At 43.6% G+C, this 21117-nt stretch overlaps 1 protein-coding gene across 1 annotated transcript in view; it reads right to left on the reverse strand.

Annotated features, from left to right (window-relative positions):
• Window positions 1–20358, reverse strand: part of LMBRD1 (LMBR1 domain containing 1) — a 132504-nt gene extending 112146 nt beyond the window's left edge. Inside the window, exons 1-2 of the mRNA XM_027550855.1 lie at window positions 20094–20358; window positions 10567–10743 (exon numbers count right to left, since the gene is read on the reverse strand). Coding sequence (XP_027406656.1) covers window positions 10567–10743; window positions 20094–20168 — 252 coding nt within the window. The 5' untranslated portion in view covers window positions 20169–20358. The remainder of the gene's footprint in view (window positions 1–10566; window positions 10744–20093) is intronic.
• Between the last annotated feature and the right edge of the window lie 759 nt (window positions 20359–21117).

Here is a 21117-nt window from a genome sequence, read left to right on the forward strand (position 1 = left end):
ATTAGTTAATATAATTAGTTAACACATCTTAACTAATTTTATACACTGTAACAAATAAAGAATATTTGTTCATGTTAATGGCTATTTCTGATTTTTTTTTTTATTAGTACACTTTAGCTCAGTGGTAAAGAATCTGCCTGCAATGCAGGAAACACAGGAGATGTGGGTTTGATCCCTGGGTCAGGAAGGAAGAGGAGGAAATGGCAACCCACTCCAGTATTCTTGCCTGGAGAAGTCCATGCACAGAGGAACCTGGAGGGCCAAGTCCATGAGGTCACAGAGAGTCGGACGTGACTGAGCATGCACAATTTGTATGTTTCATGAGCCAAAGTTATTGGCCAACTACACAAGGCACTGTAATAGAACACTTTCAGCCATTCTTTACAGTTTTTGTTTTTTTTTTTTTTTTAATCTGTGAAGTTAATTATTACACAGAAAAACTAGAAACAATGAAATTATCCGGCGAAAAACACTCATAGTGCCAGGAGCTGAAAAAGAGGTCAATGGAAATATTTCAGACCTTATCACAATATACCCTTGACCAAAGGAAGGCAGAAATAAGTAGGAAGGTAAAGTAGACAAAACAGAGAACGTATAGTTGACTGCCTGCCTGGTGTCCTCAGCTCCTAAGCCCAATGTCAGCAGGCCTTGAAATCTCGAGTTTCCAAACAACTGTACCTAATAAGCAGGTTCCTAATCAGTTTAGAGGCGTCAACATCCGAGGTGGAAACTGAGAAACTCAGATGACAGACATATTCATTTAGGAATAAGCAATGCACTTTGTAAAACTTAGGCCACAACATAATTCATCATGGAAAACAACAACCTGCACATTTTAATAAGGACGAAAGAGATTAAAAATGCCATGGCACACTTCTACCCTGAGACACCCAAATTCACAGCTCCGGCATGAAGTCTGAAACTAGTTCTTAAATACTAATGTTTAAATACTCTTGTCTTTTACTAAGCATCTCAAGAGAATTCATTAATAATTTTCTGGAGAAAATACTCTTTACAGTTTACCAGACATAGTTCTTTGAAAGTCTCTTCAGTTCTCGTTTAACTATTAGCACAGGCCAGCTTCAAATGACAACTCTTAGGAAATTCACTAGTCCCCCAGCCAGTGCTCCAAAACAAAGAAAAGACAAAAAGGGAAACAAAGAATATTTTAAAACATCAATATATATACATCAAAGTATTGGGGAAAAACTGGTATTTTATCTAAGCTTTTGGCTGGCTAAAAATAAACATAACTAGACAGAGACAACTGCTGCTGCTGCTGCTGCTGCTAAGTCACTTCAGTCGTGTCCGACTCTGTGCGACCCCATAGACCCCATAGACGGCAGCCCACCAGGCTCCCCCCGTCCCTGGGATTCTCCAGGCAAGAACACTGGAGTGAGTTGCCATTTCCTTCTCCAATGCATGAAAGTGAAAAGTGAAAGTGAAGTCGCTCAGTCCTGTCCGACCCTCAGCGACTTCGGGGAGCTGCCCGTGAGAACGGGGTCCTTTGTCTGAAGGACACAGCTCTGGGAGCTGCCTCAGTCCTTGAGGGTTTGCTTGCAAACATAGCTCTCTGTCCCGCCACCCCAGAGATTAGGCGCTTATTTACTGCAGGCACCTGGAGTTCTGTGCAAACTTCTCACGCACAGAGAAATGTTATCCGGTGTAAGAAATAATAACAGGGAGCCATTCCCATGCTCTCAAGATTTCTTGTGACTGTTTGTAAGATGTATAGGCCAACCAAGAAAAAATGTCAACTGTCTTGTCTTTCTCACGCTTTTCTGTATAAATATGAGATGTTGAATAAAGTTGGTGTCAGACTGCGTCCCTTCGTGGTGACGTGTCTGAACCTCTCGACCCCATCTTTGTAGTCTCTTGCTTTAGTTTCTTTCTTAGCCCCGCCATGCACGTTCTCGGGACCTGATGGACTTTGCCGGCTGGCTCCGGCAAGCGACCCCATAGACTGCAGCCCACCAGGCTCCTCCATCCATGGGATTTTCCAGGCAAGAGTACTGGAGTGGGGTGCCATTGCCTTCTCCGGACAGAGACAACTATTAATAAGTAAATGAAAAGTAGAAACAAATGAGTCAATTCCTAGGCAGGTTGATAAGAAGTCTGGGGTCCCTGAGGAGGAAAAAGGGGTCTAGGGCTCTCAAAGTGGAAATAGGGGTCTGGAATTCTCAAGGAGGAAGAAAGGACAAACATCTTTTTTTCCCTCTACGTTTCTTAGTCTTAGTCACATAAAACATTTTTTTTCTTTAAGCCCAGAACTGATGATTACACAACAAACAACTCAGTTTAAACTCTGTACTAAGGATTATAGAACAACAATGTATCCTGCTTAAGGACAGTTTCTCCTTCCTAAAAACCTTCTGACTAATCCTGTTATCTTAAAATGTAAATTGTGGGAGTGGGTCTAGTAAGATCTTTACAACCTTGGACATTCTTTTGATTTACTGTAATAACCAATTAAAAACATATAGCTCCCTTGCTAACACTAGCGAGGGGGGCACTCTCATCCCCCTTCTGAGGTCTGTGTCAGAACCTTTCTCTGTCCCTTTTCATACCTTAATAAAACTCTGCTACACAAAAGCTCTTGAGTCGTCAAGCCTGGTCCCTGGTCCCGAAGCTAATTCTTCTTCTTCATAGATCATGAATCCTACACTGTTCACCATAAGCCATCACCTTGGGGGCTGGTCCAGGATCTTCAGGCCAAAGTAAGAACACTGAGAGCTGTCTCTGCTTTCTCAGTAAACAGGTTTTCTGCTTTACTAACTCTACGGTGTGCTTGTATGAATGGATGATACGCCCTGCATGAAGCAAGCATTGAGCCCTGCTCTGCAGTTTCACGGTTTCTCGTAATGACTGAAGGCAGCCCCCCAAAGGGGAATCTTATCAGGGGTTTATATTTATACTGACCTGCCAATGCCAAGAGACACCCAACGTCCTTGCAAGGGGAGCAGCCAGAAATGGGCAAAGCATGTGGACACAACTTTCCCTTCAGAGTCACCTTTTCCTGGTCTCTTTGACCATTTCCTAAGTGTGTAGGGAATCAGAGCTACTAACAATCTGTCTGATCATAGACTTTCAAGGGACTTGTGATCCATGCTGTTACTATGTACTTTTACTTAGACCCCAAGTATGGAAGCGCCTAGCCTTGCTAGGAGCCAAAAGTTCCAAGAACACGTTTGGGAGCAAGGTGGAGCTGCAGCTCCAGAAACGTCTCGGTCTAGAGGGCACTCTCTTGGCTGCCGGCCTCAGGAGCCAGCGACCTGAAAGTGAGTCTCTGTCATGGCTGTGTCTCCTATCTACATGGAGAGAAGCCCTGCTGGTGGCCATGAGGCTTTCGAGGACACAGATCGGGAATTGCAAAATGTGGTTAGATTAGAATTACAATGGGCTTCTTTTGGTAGTGTCAGCTCTTAGCAGACCAGTGAAGGCTCTCTGATGACTTTTGTCTCAACTCCCTAGATACTCCTTTTGTGGAATCTGTGGACATGAACTGGAAGGATTAGCCCTAGTGGCTTGAGGACAAAAACCACTTTTTTCTCCCTGGCTGACCCTTTTGCTATCACATATGCTGGCGTGGTGACACTCAGGAGGGACATCTTGGTTGCTGTTTGTCCCTTTATGACTCACCGCTTCTACTGCGGTCAGCACTGTACTCAGGAATGTGCCCGGGCACACACAAGACGGAGGCTTCCCCTGGTAGTACTAGCTTGGGAAACATTCCGGGAACTACTCTGGCAAGTCAAACAAATGTCTTGGTGGTAAGAAACTGGAAATCAGTCTGGGATGCTATCAGGCCTACCTCTGGGGCACCTCCACCCCTCCTCGGTGGTACAACCAGGAGGGATAAGTAAGATGCCCGCGTTGGTAAGAGATGGACTTAAGTCCAACCAGGGAAGGAAAATTTTGGTGGAGAGTCTGTCTACACCCTCATCTAGAGCAGGAAGAGACACTTCTGATGGGAAGAAGCCACAGCTGTGGATGCCATTTTTTTCTCTCTCACAGATGGGAGCTAAAGGTTCCAGAACCACGCCTTTAACAATGTATTTTAAAAAACTGGGACAAGTTTGATACCCAGAGTTTAAAGAGACATGCCTGATCTGTGATACTGAATGGCAACAGTATCCTTTAGAAGATGGGGAAACGCTGGCCTGTTAAAAGGTCTCTCAATTACGATACTGTTTTACAACTAGACCAGTTCCGTAGAAAACAAGAGTAACAGGCAGCAGTGCCCTACGTGTTGCTCTTTGACTCTCTCGAGACATGCCAGACTTATGTCCTAACAGTGCAGACTTGGGTGTGAAACCTTCAGCTCCCTCCTGTCCTCTTATTTTGCCCCTGTATCTGGGGCTCCCGACTGAACTACACTCAAGTCTCAAGGCTGAGAATCAGGGCACCCTTCCAGGAGGGGCTGCCTCAGTCTAGGCAGAATTTCAAACAGCCCCAGTGCGGTCGAGACTATTTAGAGGGTATGTCTTAGGACTGACGCTGACTCCTGACTTGAGAGCTCAAGTTCTGGGGGAAGCTACTGCTTTTGGAGATAAATGGCTTGAACATGAGACAAGGGGGAAAAGCGAACATGAAATAGCCGTCCTCCCTACTGGCAGTCAAGCAGTTCCCATAACTCTGCCAGACTGAGGCTATAACATGGATAAAGGAAGGTAGGATCAGAGTCCTTGCAAGAAGTAACCTTCAAGGACTCAAGCGAGCACACACTAAGGCTTTAAACTATGCAAAGTTGGCTGATATAGAACAGGGAAAGAAGGAAACTCCTAGTAATTCCTAGATAGAGTATGGGAGGCTCTCCACAAGTTTACTGACATTGATCCTGAAAGTGCAGAGGGAGGAATGATCTTAAAAGATTTATCACTCATTCAGCTCCAGATATCCACCATAAGTTACAAAAACAGGCATTTGGACCAAATCAGTCTTTAAAAATTTTAAACTGTTGCAGCTGGCTCAGATGGTATATTATGGTAGAGAATATGAGGAAAATACGAGCAAAAAAAAGACCAGGGAAAGACCAAAGCCCCAGCACGACTGTTAGACCTGCTCTCAAACAGCCTGAGAAGAATGCCCAGAGGGATCCAGGTGAAAAGGGATGGGCTTGCTATTACTAGGGAAAGGAGGGGCACCTCAAGCAGGACTGCCCTCAGGCCTCTAAGCCACCCCAGCTCCATGTCCGGTCTGTCTGCAAGGGACCACACTGGAGGAGAGACTGCCCCAGAGGCATAGGTTTCAGGGGTCGGACTCTCAAGATAATCAGGACTGAAGGTGCCCGGGGGTCCCCACACAAGCTCCCGTTCTAATTACACCTGAGGAACCCCAGGTATTAATAACTGTGGGGGCCAACCCATCGATCTCTTTTGGACACTGGGGCAACTTTCTGCTCACTAAAGCCCCCGGTCCACTTTCCTCCTGATCCACTACCATAATGGGGCTGTCTGGACAAGCCAAACGCTATTATTTCAGTCATCCTTTAAGCTGCAGCTGGGGCTCTGCTATTTTCTCACACGTTTCTGACCGTGCCAGAGCTCCTCCCACCCCTTCTGGGGAGGGATATACTAAACAAGGTCCAGGCCTCTGTTTTCATGAATATGGAGCCTGCTCTTATAACTGAAGAAAATGTAAATGCTAAAGTGTGGGCTGATGTAAAAACTGTAGGTCAAGCACAAAATGCTATTCCTGTTGCTATCAAACTCAAAGACCCTCACCTACTTCCACATCATAAGCAGTATCCATTAAAACCTGAGGTTAAGGAAGGGTTAAAACCCATCACTGAAAATTTAGAGGAACAAGGACTATTAATCCCCTGTAACAGTCCATGCAGCACTCCTATTTTGGGTGTAAAAGGAAGTCAAACGATAACTGGAGACTTGTTCAAGATATACAAATAGTAAGTGCCTAATTCTGATACTTCATTGTCTGAAATTTCTGACTGAACCAAATATTTTTCAGTCATTGATTTGAAGTTTGCTTTCTAGAATTGAATCTATACTAAATCATCCTCTACCATGACTTTAAGATGATTGAGAGGATTCTTGGGCATTATAGGCTATTGCCTCATCTGGATTCTGGGTTATGGGGAACTTGCCCAGCCTTTATATACACTTACAACTGAGACTCAGCAGACCCAAACCAACAAGCTGGTTTGGTCCCCAGAGACTCAAAGGGCTTTTAAGGCTCTTCAAACTGCTCTCTCGCAGGCTCCCGCTTTGAGTTTGCCCACAGAATCTGAGTTTAGTTTGTTTGTTACTGAAAAAAGGCTATGGCCACATTGCTTAAGGGTAATTGCTACTACTGTTTTGCTAATGCCTAAAGCTCCTAAGTTTATTAATGGGCGAAATCTTAATGTACTGACTTCTCATGATGTAAGTGGGATCTTAGACTCTAAAGTTCAGAGCAACAATGGCTCCATCTTTAAAGCTGCTGTAACTCAAGGAGTGTCGAAAGCTCTAGGAATAGAGCATCACTTACACTGTTCCTGGAGACCCCAATCTTCAGGAAAGGTTGAAAAGACTAATGACGTTATTAAGAGGCATCTTGGTAAGCTAACTCAGGAAACACAAGATAGTTGGTTTAGTTTTACCCATACCTTTAATAATGAGGGTATGAACTGCCCCCCAAAAATGGGATTACCTCAATGACAGACTGGTTTTGCACACAGATATTGTCATAGATACTAAAGCCTTAGAACTAACTATGTGACTCAGCTTTCAGCCTTTTCAACAGACATTACTGGGAGGTTAACTCCTGACCCAGCCTTTGAGTCAAACAAGCCGGTGTTTGAGCCAAGAACGGACATGAGTCTGAGAATCGACGTGGGCTTGCTTTTCCTGACTCCAGAAGTCCTGAGTCTACCATTTGACCCTTAAGACAACGCTTTCCTGTCCTGGGCTCGTTCCTACACTGCATTCCATAATACTGGAATCAAAACTGCTGGGTCTGTGGAGCGTTCCCCCTTCTCATCAATTAAAGACTTCCCAGAGTAGGTTTCTCCACTTCAAGGAAAAGACTTTCTTCAACTCTGTGATGACATCCAGCAATCCTAAGATGGACTGGTATAACATATTGTACCTTAACTATGGACATAATGTAACTTTTAATTTTGATTATGTTTTAACTTGGTTTAATGACTATTTTGCCTTACATCTGTAACTGTAAAATGTGGTTTGTTTCTAACCGCCTGAAAACTTTTAAGTTACAAATGGTTGACCAGGCTCCTATGAGTGCCACAGCCTCCTCCAACTATTACTTGAGGCCCGGTCATATGAGGGTTTAGCAGATCAGAGACCCTCCATATGAGGGTTTAGCAGAATACGTTGCTTCAACAATTTAGGGACTATGCCCCTCAACAGCAGGAAGTAGTTATGCAATGAAAACAACGCCCCTTTCCCTTGGCACCATAATTCTCCTAAAAGAAAAGGAGGGAATGAAAGGACAGAATTCCTAGGCAGGCTGATAAGAAGTCTGGGATCCCCGAGGAGGAGAAAGGAGTCTAGAGATCTCAAAGTGGAAACAGGGGTCTGGAATTCTCAAGGAGGAAAGGACAAACATCTTTTTTTGTCTACACTCCTCAGTCACATAAAACATTTTTTTCTTTAAGCCCAGAACTGATAATTACATAACAAACAACTCACTTTAAACTCTGTACCAAGGATTATGAAACAACAACGTATCCTGCTTGAAGACAGTTTCTCTTCCTGAAAACCTGGCTAACCTGTTATCTTAAAATGTAAGTTATAGGAGTGGGTCTAGTAAGATCTTTACCACCTTGAAACATTCTTTTTATTGTAATAACCAATTAAAAAAGTATATAACTCCCTTGCTAACACTAGCGAGGGGAGCACTCTCATCCCCCTTCTGAGGTCTGTGTCAGAAGCTTTCTCTGTCCTTTTTTATACTTTAATAAAACTCTGCTACACAAAAGCTCTTGAGTGATCAAGCCTGGTTCCTGGTCCCGAAGCTAAATCTTTGGAGATCACGAATCTAACACCGTTCACCGTAAGCTATCACAAAGGCCATACAATTGCTGAATGAATCCCTCGATAATGAAAAAGTTTTTAAAGAAGAGAGGAAAAACCTTAACATGGAATTTTTCCCTTCTAAATATTGGTGCCACATTTAGATTTTTGTTGTCGTTTAGTCACTAAGTCCTGTCTGACTCTTTATGACTCCATGAACTGCAGCACTGGCTTCCCTGTTCTTCACTCTCTCCCAGAGTTTGCTCAAACTCATGCCCACTGAGGTCAGTGATGCTGTCTAACCATCTCATCCTCTGTCACCCCCTTCTTTTGCCTTCAATCTTTTCCAGTATCAGGGTCTTTTCCAATGAGTCGACTCTTCACATCAAGTGGCCAAAGTACTGGAGCTTCAATATCAGCATCATCAGTCCTTCTGAATGAAGATTCAGGGTTGATTTTCTTTAGGATTGACTAGTTTGATCTTGCTGTCCAAAGGACTCTCAAGAGTCTTCTCCAGCACCACAATTTGAAACTATCACTTATTTAGTGCTCAGATTTCTTCATGGTCCAACTCTCACATCTGCACATAACTACTGGAAAAACCATAGCTTTGACTACAGACCTTTGTCAATAGTGATATCTCTGCGTTTTAATATGCTGTCTAGCTTTGTCCTTCCAAGGAGCAAGTGTCTTTTAATTTTATGGCTGCATTCACTGTCCAAATTGATTTTGGAGCCCAAGAAAATAAAATCTGTCACTATTTTCACTTTTTCCCCATCTATTTGCCAAGAAGTGATGGGACTGGATGCCATGATCTTAGTTTTTTGAATGTTGGGTTTTAAGCCATTTTGTTCACTTTCTTCTTTCACCCTCATAAGAGGCTCTTTAGTTCCTCTTCACTTTCTGCCATTAGAGTGTTATCATCTGCATTATCTGAGGTTGTTGATATTTCTCCTGGCCATCTTTATTCCACCTTGTGGTTCATCCAGCCCAGCATTTCACATAATGTATTCTGCATAGACATTAAATAAGCAGGGTGACAATATACGTACAGCCTTGTCATACTCCTTTCCCAATTCTGAACCAGTCCATTGTTCCATGTCTGTTCTTAACTGTTGTTTCTTGACCTGCATGCAGGTTTCTCAGGAGACAAGTCGATTTAACAAACATAAAATAAGCACACTAACTACAGCCATACATTTTCTTCTCTAATGAAGCATTTTATAGAATAAATGTCATAAGTCTTAATGGGAAATACTTTCGTTTCTTTAGGCAGGTGAATTCCTAAAGTCTTATTTAAACAAGTATAATGTAATCTCACAAATTAAAAATAAATAAATAAAACAAAAAACTAGTATCCAAAAACTGATTACTAAACTTAGTATGGTCCCAGAACAACTACATGATCTAAGGGAAAGCTCATAATTTCATTAAAATACTTTAGAAATTTCCAGATGAAAATGTAATTCCACAAAATCTAAACAAACCAAATATTCTAAATTTAAAAATTAAAAAAACTCTCTGCTCAAACAATAATTATACACTGCATATAGGAAATCCCAGTAACAGCATATTCAAACCCCAGACCTGAGATGGGTTATGTCACCTCTCTGAACCTTGGCTTCCTGCCCATCTCTATGAAAACAGAGATAACACTATCTACCTCATTGAGTTGTTGGGACATTAAGATATGTAAACCATTTAGGAGAGTGTCTGACACACACTAAGTACTCTATGGACACTAGTTTCTATCTCTCTACAGCATTCAGCACATAGTAAGACCTCAGTTAATACTTGCTAAATGAATGACTAACCTATAGAAAAGAAATGCAGTTTTCACAGCAACTGGAATCTAGCCAAACCTAACTCAAAAAAATTACGAAATTATTTAAGTCCAGTTGGCCCAATTCAGGAAGTTATTTTGGAACCATGCATTACTGAGATAACTAAAATAACATTTCATTCAAATATTTAAGTACCTACTATGTGTCAGACACTGACCACCTAGAAACAAACAAGATACACTTTCTATCTCAGAGTTTACACTAAATAAGAAATGTAAAAGTAATCTGAATAATTGAAAAGGAACTCAGAAGCCTTCCAATCTAACACCATGCATTTTAAATATAAGGACCATGAAGTCCAAAAAGTTCAGTTTGGCCAAAGACACAAACTAGGTAGTGAGGAGCCAAGACTAGAACTCAGGTCTGATTGTCTGCAGCCTGCATCGCAGTGACTCAGGGTCTTCAACATGACATAAGAGATGAAGACCATAATCTGCCACTAACAAAGGTCCTTCTAAATTATCTTAATTAGATAATAGAAATCCAGTCAGACTTCAAGAGAGCTACTACAGGCACAAAAATAAAACCTATTGTGATCAATTGGCAAATTTTTTGATTAACAAAAGGACTTAGATGGTTGTAAAACAGTGAAAAGTCTCTTCCACATTAGTTGTCACATCTTCAGCCTCTGTGTGCATTTCCATTCTCACTTACTCCCAGAGACAACAATAAAACACAGCACACACTGCACTGCTACACATTTAATTAAATACTTAATTGCCAAGAATATGAAAGAACAAAATAATTACCTTAAATGTACCATTTTGATTTTTCATGTAAGAAACCAAAAATATATCCACTGGAAGAAGTGCTGATGTGATCAGCGCAATGGCCAGAGAAAAAATGGCGGTTATGGTGGAGACAACTTCACTTTCCCGCTGACTCTGATATTTGCGAACATATATCCAGCAGAACGCCAAAATAGCCTGAAACAGACAGAAAGAAATGTTCTGTTACTGCCCTATCTATGCTCTAATACTGATTTTAGAATGTGTTTTAAAGTTCCTGGTGGGAAACTTTATGCCAAGTAAAGATGCTTTCGGATGTGCATGGAGAAGTCCCCTACCCCTTATAAACTTAGTCAGGATTTATCATTTTCAAAGCCAAGTTCATTAAAGCAGTACATCATCACTGGGGTGCCAAGACACCAAAAAAACAAGCAAAGGTTGTTGATAACAGTGCTCAGTTACATATTTGCTCGCAAACACAGTATGACCATTAACGGTTGACACATTACAGTTATAACTAGCTCTGAATACTTTTCCCTATACATTTTCCCAAGCTAAAGGAGATGTAACTGAAAGTTGTTTCCCATTGTTCATTGCAGCACTATTTACAATAGCCGGAACATGGAAGCAACCTAGATGTCCATCAACTGATGAATGGAGAAAGAAGTTGTTGTCCATATACACAATGGAATATTACTCAGCCATAAAAAGGAACGCCTTTGAGTCAGTTCTAATGAAGTGGATGAACTTAGAACCTATTATACAGAGTGAAGTAAGTCAGAAAGAGAAAGATAAATATCATATTCTAACACATATACATGGAATCTAGAAAAATGGTACTGAAGAATTTACTTACAGGGCTGCAATGGAGAAACAGACATACAGAATAGATTTGTGGACATAAGGAGAGGGGAGGAGAGGGTGAGACGTATGGAAAGAGTAACATGGAAACTTATATTACAATACAGATTGCCAATGGGAATTTTCTATATGGCTAAGAAACTCAAACAGGGGTTCTGTATCAACCTAGCAGGGTGGGATGGGGAGGGAGATGGGAGAGAGGTTCAAAAGGGAGAAGATATATGTATACCTATGGCTGATTCATGTTGAGGTTTGACAGAAAACAACAAAATCTGTAAAGCAAGTATCCTTCAATTAAAAAAAAAATTGATTAAAAAAAAAGTTGTTCTATCCTGTTCTTACTACAGAAGCATCATAAAACACCACCCAAACTGAAATTAACTTCTGTCCCTTTGTGACAGTTCAAGAATATCATTCAGCTAAAGGTTAACTGTCAACAATCACCATGCAATCAACATATTATACTGTAATTCACATTTTAAAGGGTATTAAACAAAGAAGACAGAGAAGGCAATGGCATCTCACTCCAGTACTCTTGCCTGGAAAATCCCATGGACGGAGAAGCCTGGTGGGCTGCAGTCCATGGGGCTGCAAAGAGTTGGACACAACTGAGCGACTTCACTTTCTTTCTTTCTATAGTTCCTGCTGGAGAAGGAAATGGCAAGCCACTCCAGTGTTCTTGCCTGGAGAATCCCATGGACGCAGGGGCCTGGTGGGCTGCAGTCTATGGGGTTGCCAAGAGTCAGACACAACTAAGCAACTAACACACACAAACAAAGAAGAATGAACACTGAAAATGGATGCATGTGCATTTCAAGGAACTTTCCAGGGGAAAAAGTACACTCAGAGGTACTGAGGTTGACATCTGTAATCCATCAGGTCTTCTTAATGGACCAACATCTTTCTAGAAATTAACACAGAGTAAAGGACTTTAGCATCAGAATTCAAATTCTGGCATCAGAATTCTCTGAAGGGCCACTATAGCAGTTTCAAATTCAATAGGTCTGGAGAGGGTCCAGAAAACCTGTATTTGTAACAAGTTCCCAGAAAGGCTGATGCTGGTCCAGAGACTACACTTCGAGAATCTCTGCTTTACTCAATCATAGGGGATGGCAGCCAGATCCTAAATGGGTGATTCTCAACCTTGGCTGTGTTAGAATCCCCCTGGTAAAAACTTAAAATTTCTTTATGCACCCCCCCTCCCCCAAATCACTTTCATCAGAGACTGAGGCTTCTCTAGGCATCGGCACTGAGGATCCCAATCTGAGGCAAACTTGAGAACCAAGGTTTTACGTAAGCTCTATAAAAGCTCTGGGACACAAGCTTTGTTCTGTCCTTTCATGCTTTTCAAGATTTAACTTTTGGTGCAGACAAGGTACGGGTTCCCTAGAGAAAGAGATCCAGGCATGGCTTTCTTGACATATGAGAAGCCATTTTTGGCGTAAGCTACTTGGTGATCTAAGCCTGGCCACAATGCTTGCCCTTGTACAGATCTCAGTAATTAAAGATCTAGAGGGAACAAAATGATGCAGAAACAAACGACTCTATCAAGCAAGAGAAGTAACTACAGCAAAGATAGTACATCAGTTGTAAAAACTTCCAGGTCTGTTTTAAAGATTGTGCTGAAGTGTTCAACTACGAGATCAACTGGAACCTGAGGGATGATGCTGATCTTTTCTGACCCTCCTTGGATTCTGTCTACCACCCAAGCCCCATCATGAATATGTATGACCCTTAGCTTTAAACTTCCCCAATCCTGCTGATGAGGACTGGCTTAGGAAAGACCCCCAGTGTTCTCCCTTCTCCTGATCTTTGGTTTGGTTGTGTCTGCTGACTCAACACTCATCAATAGGCAAACCTAATTTTTCATGTAACATTATTTCCCTTTCGGGTATCATACTTCAGGAGCCAGAAATGAACTAAGAACACCACCTAACTAGTTATAGTTTCTAAATTCTCCTGACACAATCAACAGAAAAGAACAGTTCCATCACTGCAGAAAAACCTCCTTTGCCCCTCCATAATTAACCCCTCTCTCCACTTCCCTGGTGGCTCAGTTGGTAACGAATCTGCCTGCAAAACAGAAGACCTGGGTTCGATCCCTGGGTTGGGAAGATCCCCTGAAGGAGGTCATGGCAACCCACTCCAGTATTCTTGCTTGGAGAACCTCCTTGGACAGAGGAGCCTGGTAGGCTATAGTCCATGGGGTCACAAAGAGTCAGCCATGATGGAGTGACTAAGCACACCACTCCTTAGCCCTTGAGAACCACTATCTATTATCTGTGCCCACAGCTTCTGCTTCTTCTAGAATGTCAGTGTACTTACATAGTATGTCTTTTGAGTCTGGCTTCTTTTACTTAACTTAATGAATTTGAAATCCATCCAAGTTGTTGCATGTAATTTCTTTACATTATTAACATTTCAGTTGGTGTCAGAACAGCAGAAAAAAATAAAGTGAAAAGAAAAATGTGCACTTCAGAACATGGATGTTGGAAAGAAAGAAATAAAAGAAAACGTAGGGAGGCAAGGAGGAAAAAAGGTCGGAAAAAGACCTTTATTCAAATTCTTAACAATTTACTAATTTCATTTTGTTTTGGAAAATATTCTTTTATAAAATGTTACTTATAATAATATTTCATGTGTTTGTTTCTAAATTGACAAATACACCTTTCCCCAAATTATTTTGGAAGTCACTGGAAGATGAGCCTTTCTATCCTTAGCAACAGCTGAAACAAAACGCAGAATAAACTTTTTGCTGGACTTGAAGAAGATCTGCACTTATACAAAGTTTGAAGCAGCGGGTATTATTGCAGAGGAAGAAGCTTGCCAATAACAGGCAGTCGAGCAGGAAAAGGGCAACCTGGGCAAACAGTTCAGCCAGAGGATCCCAAACTTTTAGGGGTTTGGGGAAACTTTATTAAAACAGACCCCAAAGAGCTTTTTGTTTTCAGGTTAAATCTATCAATAGTTATTACATTATAAAATAAACCAACTGTCCTCATCTGTAAGATAAGAATTTTTGTTTCACAGCAGGTTATAGGAACTGAATGTAAAGAGTTTAGCACCATGCCTGGGCTAGTAATTGCTCAACAAAGAGCAGCAATTATTATTAAATGTCATATGAAATAACATTTTAGAGAATTTCATGAAAGAAACTAATATATAATTCTGCTAACAGTCATAAGGAAAGATTCAGAGCAGTCCCCAACCCCTCCCAAGTGATTCTGACTTAACTGGTTTGGGCATTAGGGCTTTTAATACTCCCCAGGTGTCTGTAATAAGCAGTCAAGGTGGAGAAGTACCTGGGCAGAGGCAGGAGTGAGAATCAAGGAACACATGCCACTTGAGATCTTGTCAAACTGCAGATTCTGATTCTGCAAGGCTGGGGCCCCATATTTGTATTTCTAACAAGTTCCCAGATGATCCCCTCACTTGGAGTAACAAAAGTAAACTTGCTTTAAAGAAACGGAGACTCAACCTTATACAGTTACAGGAAATGCAATTTGAGAGATGGTGTAAGCCAAATTATTGACAATCCTGTGGAGGTGGGGACTAGAGTAAAGGGCTCAGATTTGATATAGTAAATGTGGACAGTTAAATTATAGGCTTGGAGGAGCCAAGTCCAACCTTTCCTTATGTGACAGAAGAAAATGAAGCCCATCCTGTTTGCCCAAGATTATAAAAGCTGTCAATTTCAGTGTTCTGAATCTTTAACAGGTGATTAGCAGCAGTTCTCAAAGTGTTAAGTCCCCAGACCCCGGGCAGTCCCACAACTCTTTCTGGGGAACTGCAAATTGAAAACTGTTCTCACAATACTACTACACTGATATTTCCACATTGATATTTGCACTCGTGGTACATAAGTTATGGTGGTAAAAGTCACTCCGTCCTGTCAGACTCTTTGCCACCCCATGGACTATATAGTCCATGGAATTCTCCAGGCCAGAATACTGGAGTGGGCAGCCGTTCTCTTCTCCAGGGGATTTTCCCAACAGGGATGGAACCGAGGTCTCCCACATTGCAGGTGGATTCTTTACCAGCAGAGCCACCAGGGAAACCCAATGGTGGGGAAAACTGCTGGCCAATTAAGCACAAATCAAAACAATGGAATCAAACATGCCAGTAGTGACTATTTTTTTAACCACCACACACTCACAGAAGGAAAAAAAGACTATTTAACTTAAAACTACAATCGACAAAGCAGTAAATGTCAACTTCATTAAACTTTAACCCATGCCTTTTTTAATAATCCATGGAGGAAAATGTGAATGTGCTCAAGTAGAGATGGCTGTCTCCAGGAAAAGTATCCTATGTTAAGAGCTGAAAGCCAAAGGAGGCACTATTTCCAAGAAACAGCATTTTCCCTTGAAAGCGCAAATGACTATGTATCCAAGACTGTGAGCTTGGCAATTTCTCAATACTTATTTCTGAGACATTTCTTCTGACAAGTACAGTGGTGGTACTAATGGATGTGATATTTGATTTATGTAATGAAATATATCCGTATTTCGAAGATCTGCTTAGCTCGGTGAACCAGTTATTTTCTAAATGACCAAATGCATCATGATATAAAACCACCTATAGGGGAAAGAACAAAAGTTCACTGATAGGGTTTCAAAGCCCATATTTCATACTAAGAAGCTGCTACTTACTGAGTTTTGATGTAATATTATAAAGAACAATGTCACAATGACCTAAAAGATACTCTGCTTCCAACTACGTATCACTAAAATCTCATGGTAACCTCTCTAAAGGTTGGATGCAGAAGCACACATGAGAATCCAGTTCTCATCTAATAATCCACAAATTAAAAGAGATTTGCAGAAAATTAAACAATGGCCCTCACTGCTAATTTAGTCCTATTCTAACATCTAATTTCAAACCGTTAATTCTATTTTCATTTTATTTTGTTCCTGCTGTAATATCCGGAGAAGGCAATGGCACCCCACTCCAGTACTCCTGCCTGGAAAATCCCATGGACGGAGGATCCTGGTAGGCTGCAGTCCATGGGGTCGTGAAGAGTCAGACACGACTGAGGGACTTCACTTTCACTTTTCACTTTCATGCATTGGAGAAGGAAATGGCAACCCACTCCAGTGTTCTTGCCTGGAGAATCCCAGGGACGGGGGAGCATGGTGGGCTGCCGTCTATGGGGTCGCACAGAGTCGGACATGACTGAATCGACTTAGCAGCAGCAGCAGCTGTAATTTCACCAACTTAAAAGCTTTCCCTTCCTTTTCTATCCAAACTTTGCCTCTATTCCACTTTCTCCCAAAATTGTTCTTTATTCTCTCAAGTCCTATTTAATTTATAAAATCATGCTTTGGTTTTCAGTACTTAATAGACCTGTTTCAAGAATTCTTATTTTCCCACCTATCTTCAGGCCCTCTTAAAGGTCACATTTTATTTGCATCCTCCAACAATTTATAGCATAACTGCTGTATCTGAAATGTTTATTTGTTGATAATTGCCAAGTTATTCTCCCTGAACTCTGATACAGGTTATGTGCTCCTTTGTTTTCCTCTAAACTGTCAGGAAGAAAGAAATTTCCTTTTCCTTTTTCTTTTGCCTGGTCTAACAATTAAATTGACATGAGCTAGATCAACAGGAGAAAATCAAATATTTAATAACATGTATCCCATACTCTTGCCTGGAAAATCCCATGGACGGAGGAACCTGGTAGGCTGCAGTCCATGGGGTCGCTAGGAGTCGGACACGACTGAGGGACTTCACTTTTACTTTTCACTTTCATGCATTGGAGAAGGAAATGCCAACCCACTCCAGTGTTCTTGCCTGGAGAATCCCAGGGACGGGGAGCCTGGTGGGCTGCTGTCTATGGGGTCCAACAGAGTCGGACACGACTGAAGCGACGTAGCACCAGCAGCAGCATACTGTACAGGCCAGGCTTCAGCAATACGTGAACCATGCACTTCCAGATGTTCAAGCTGGTTTTAGGAAAGGCAGAGGAACCAGATATCAAATTGCCAACATCCGCTGGATCATGGAAAAAGCAAGACAGTTCCAGAAAAACACTGACTTCTGCTTTATTAACTATGCCAAAGCCTTTGAAAGTGTGGATCATAATAAACTGTGGAAATTCTTCAAGAGATGGGAATACCAGACCACCTGACCTGCCTCTTGAGAAACCGATATGCAGGTCAGGAAGCAACAGTTAGAACTGGACACGGAACAACAGACTGGTTCCAAGTAAGAAAAGGAGTACGTCAAGGCTGTATATGGTCACCCTGCTTATTTAACTTATATGCAGAGTACATCATGAGAAACTCTGGGCTGTAAGAAGCACAAGCTGGAATCAAGATTGCCAGGAGAAATAATAACCACAGATATGCAGATGACACCACCCTTACGGCAGAAAGTGAAGAGGAACTAAAAAGCCTCTTGATGAAAGTGAAAGAGCAGAGTGAAAAAGTTGGCTTAAAGCTCAACATTCTTAAAACTAAGATCATGGCATCTGGTCCCATCACTTCATGGGAAATAGATGGGGAAACAGTGGAAACAGTGGCTGACTATTTTGGGGGGCTCGAAAATCACTGCAGATCATGATTGCAGCCATGAAATTAAAAGACGCTTACTCCTTGGAAGGAAAGTTATGACCAACCTAGATAGCATATTCAAAAGCAGAGACATTACTTTGCCAACAAAGGTCAGTCTAGTCAAGGCTACGGTTTTTCCCGTGGTCACATATGGATGTGAGAGTTGGACTGTGAAGAAAGCTGAGCGCAGAAGAATTGATGCTTTTGAACTGTGGTGTTGGAGAAGACTCTTTAGAGTCCCTTGGACTGCAAGGAGATCCAACCAGTCCATCCTAAAGGACACCAGTCCTGGGTGTTCATTGGAAGGACTGATTCTGAGGCTGAAACTCCAATACTTTGGCCACCTCATGCAAAGAGTTGACTCATTGGAAAAGACTCTGATGCTGGGAGGGATTGGGGGCAGGAGGAGAAGGGGACAACAGAGTTTGACATGGCTGGATGGCATCACCGACTCAATGCACATGAGTTTGGTTGAACTCCGGGAGTTGGTGATGGACAGGGAGGCCTGGCGTGCTGCGATTCATAGGGTTGCAAAGAGTCGGACACGACTGACCGACTAGACTGAACTGAACTGAACTGAACTGATACTGTAAAGGGGAGATACCCAAGAAAACTTAACAAAATGGCCAAAGCCCTCACTCTAAATACCACCTTCAGCTATAGACAGAGGATGCTGGAAGTGATGGCTTGGGACCTGAACTGGGAAGACGGCACTTCACATGCAAGTAGAAAGCTAAAGTTTAGTAAACAAACTTTTTACTTTTGCTGGGCCAGGCAGGGACAAAAGGACACAGAGGTACTCTCTGAGCTCTAGGCCCACCAAACCCAGCCCACATTCTTTGCAGGTATCTCTGGTGATAAATCTTATTTTGGAGACAGGGCCCTGATCCAAATTCTTCCAGTGGCTAAGGCAGATGTAAAAAGAAATATTTCTTGAGTCTTCCATTTCTTACAAATAACCAGTCTAAACTAATCCCCATGCCAGAGAGACATTTTGGGGTGCCAAATTTTGTTCCCCTACAAAGTCAAGTGAATACAATAGTCAAAGCCCAAGTACAGGCTGTGGAAACCAAAGCCAACCTTCAGGTCTTTCCCTTTCTCCAAACAGAAAAAACCATGTTCCAAGGTAAGGGCATTATTACTTTCTGGGCATGTGGTAAAGGCTACAAAAGAAGCCTTTTCAAGATTTCACACACTGCAGGAAAGAGGCAGTTTCTGTTGCAACACCTACAAGAAAAAAACATACTATACAGATTGCAGACACGGTAACAGAATCTAGAAAGTAAAGTAAAATGAGGCAAAATTTGATTTCAACAAGTAAACTGGATTTTTTTGTTTGTTTGATTGATTTTGTTGTTTTCCTACTGCCAAGTGGCATTAATACTTCGGGACACTGAAGAAACAACAGGTTGGGCTGAAGACTACCAGGAAGAGTGAGACTGGGGATGGGAACGAAGAGAAATAAACTGAACTCCCAATTAAAAGGGTTTTAACATGGGTTACGGAAATAAAAGCTAGGCCACCTGGCCCATGTTTTGCTGCCTGGATAAGCAGGAGTCAGGCGGCTGGGATGGAGGCACCCTGAGGTCAGACAGGTGGGCACACAGACCCTGACCCTGCAAGTAACCAGGGCCCCAACTCCGCAGCACAGGTGTCTCAGCCATCAAAAACCAGGAAGGAAGGCGAAAGCCACCGTCAGAACGCACGTCACCAAGGCAGTACCGTACAATGGGGGAGAGAAGGCTGCGGACCCCACGGCCCTAAAAGCGGGGACACTGTGGAGCCGCTCCGAGCGCAGAGCCGGCTCGTGGGCAGACGACGCGGCGCCCGCGGGACGCGCGCAGGCGGGAGCTGCCTGCCTCCGGGGCCTGTCCTCTAGGCGCCCCGCTCCCCCGTGCGCAGGGGGCCTCTGTTCGGGCCCAGGTCTGGGGCACTGGCTGCGCCACGGGGACCACCCCGCGCCCGCAGTCCGCAGCCGGCGCGCCCCTCCCGCGGCCCGCCCCCACCCGGCGCCTCCGCGGCGGGCGCCGGAGCCGGAGGGGCGGGACGAGGAAGTCGGGGCCCCGGCGGCCAGCGGCGGGGCCGCCCCCGTCCCCCGGCCAGACCCCGGGTCATGCCAAGCGCCTCCCCTACCAGGAGGAGGAGGCCGAAGATGCACCAGCCGATCACCAGCTCGGCGGACGCCGCGCCCGCCGCCGCCGCCGCCATCTTCGCTTCCGGCCGGGACAGCCCCGGTGAAAGGGGGACAAGAGAGGGGAGGGAGGGAGGAACCGGCGCAGGACGCGGCGCGCGCGCACCCTAAAGGTTAAAGGGGCGGAGGGGCGGAGCGCTGGTTGCCTAGGAGACCCGCTGGGAGCAGCCCCTGGCGACAGCGGCCGGGGGCGGGGCGCGTCCGGGCGCCGTGACGTCACGTACGGCCGGCAGCAGGGCGGTGCTGGGTTCTGAAGGGCGTGGTCTCCCGGCGACGTCACGTAACTGGCTGCTGACCGGAAACGCCCAGGCGCCCATGGGCTTAGCAGCAGATGTGTCAACGGAGGCAAGTCGCCTCAGGGGCTTCCACTGCCATCGTAAGGGAAGCTCTCTAGTCTCCTTTGAGCTACCAGGGAAGTCCCTTCCTTGGCCAAAGAGCCGCTCAATTAGCAGAAGGCCTCCCCAGGTTGTAGGAATGGCGGACTTTCCCAGCTGCCCAAATGACTTTCTGATTTGCTGGCACCTGGGCCCAGCCTGAGTAGCTGCTGAGGTGGACGCTGCCTTATCATGGGATGTTATGGTCTTTGTATGGTGGCTCAGACGGTAAAGAATCTGTCTGCAATTTGGGAGACCTGGGTTCCATCCCTGGGTTGGGAAGATCCCCTGGAGGAGGGCATAGCAACACACTCCAGTGTTCTTACCTGGAGAATCCAATTCACAGAGAAACCTGGCAGGCTATACAGTCCATGGGGTCGCAAAGAGTCGGATGACTGAGTGACTAAGCACACTTAAATCTCTACATGCCTGTGAATTTCCGTGATAACTTCATACCCTAATGGAACTTGACTTTCTGAACGTATTATATGAAATCACAGCTTCTAGTGATGCTTGTCAGAGAAAGCAATGGCACCCCACTCCAGTACTTTTGCCTGGAAAATCCCATGGACGGAGGAGCCTGGTAGGCTGC

This window comes from Bos indicus x Bos taurus, chromosome 9, assembly GCF_003369695.1.
Source record: "Bos indicus x Bos taurus breed Angus x Brahman F1 hybrid chromosome 9, Bos_hybrid_MaternalHap_v2.0, whole genome shotgun sequence".
Classification (NCBI taxonomy): Eukaryota; Metazoa; Chordata; class Mammalia; order Artiodactyla; family Bovidae; genus Bos; species Bos indicus x Bos taurus.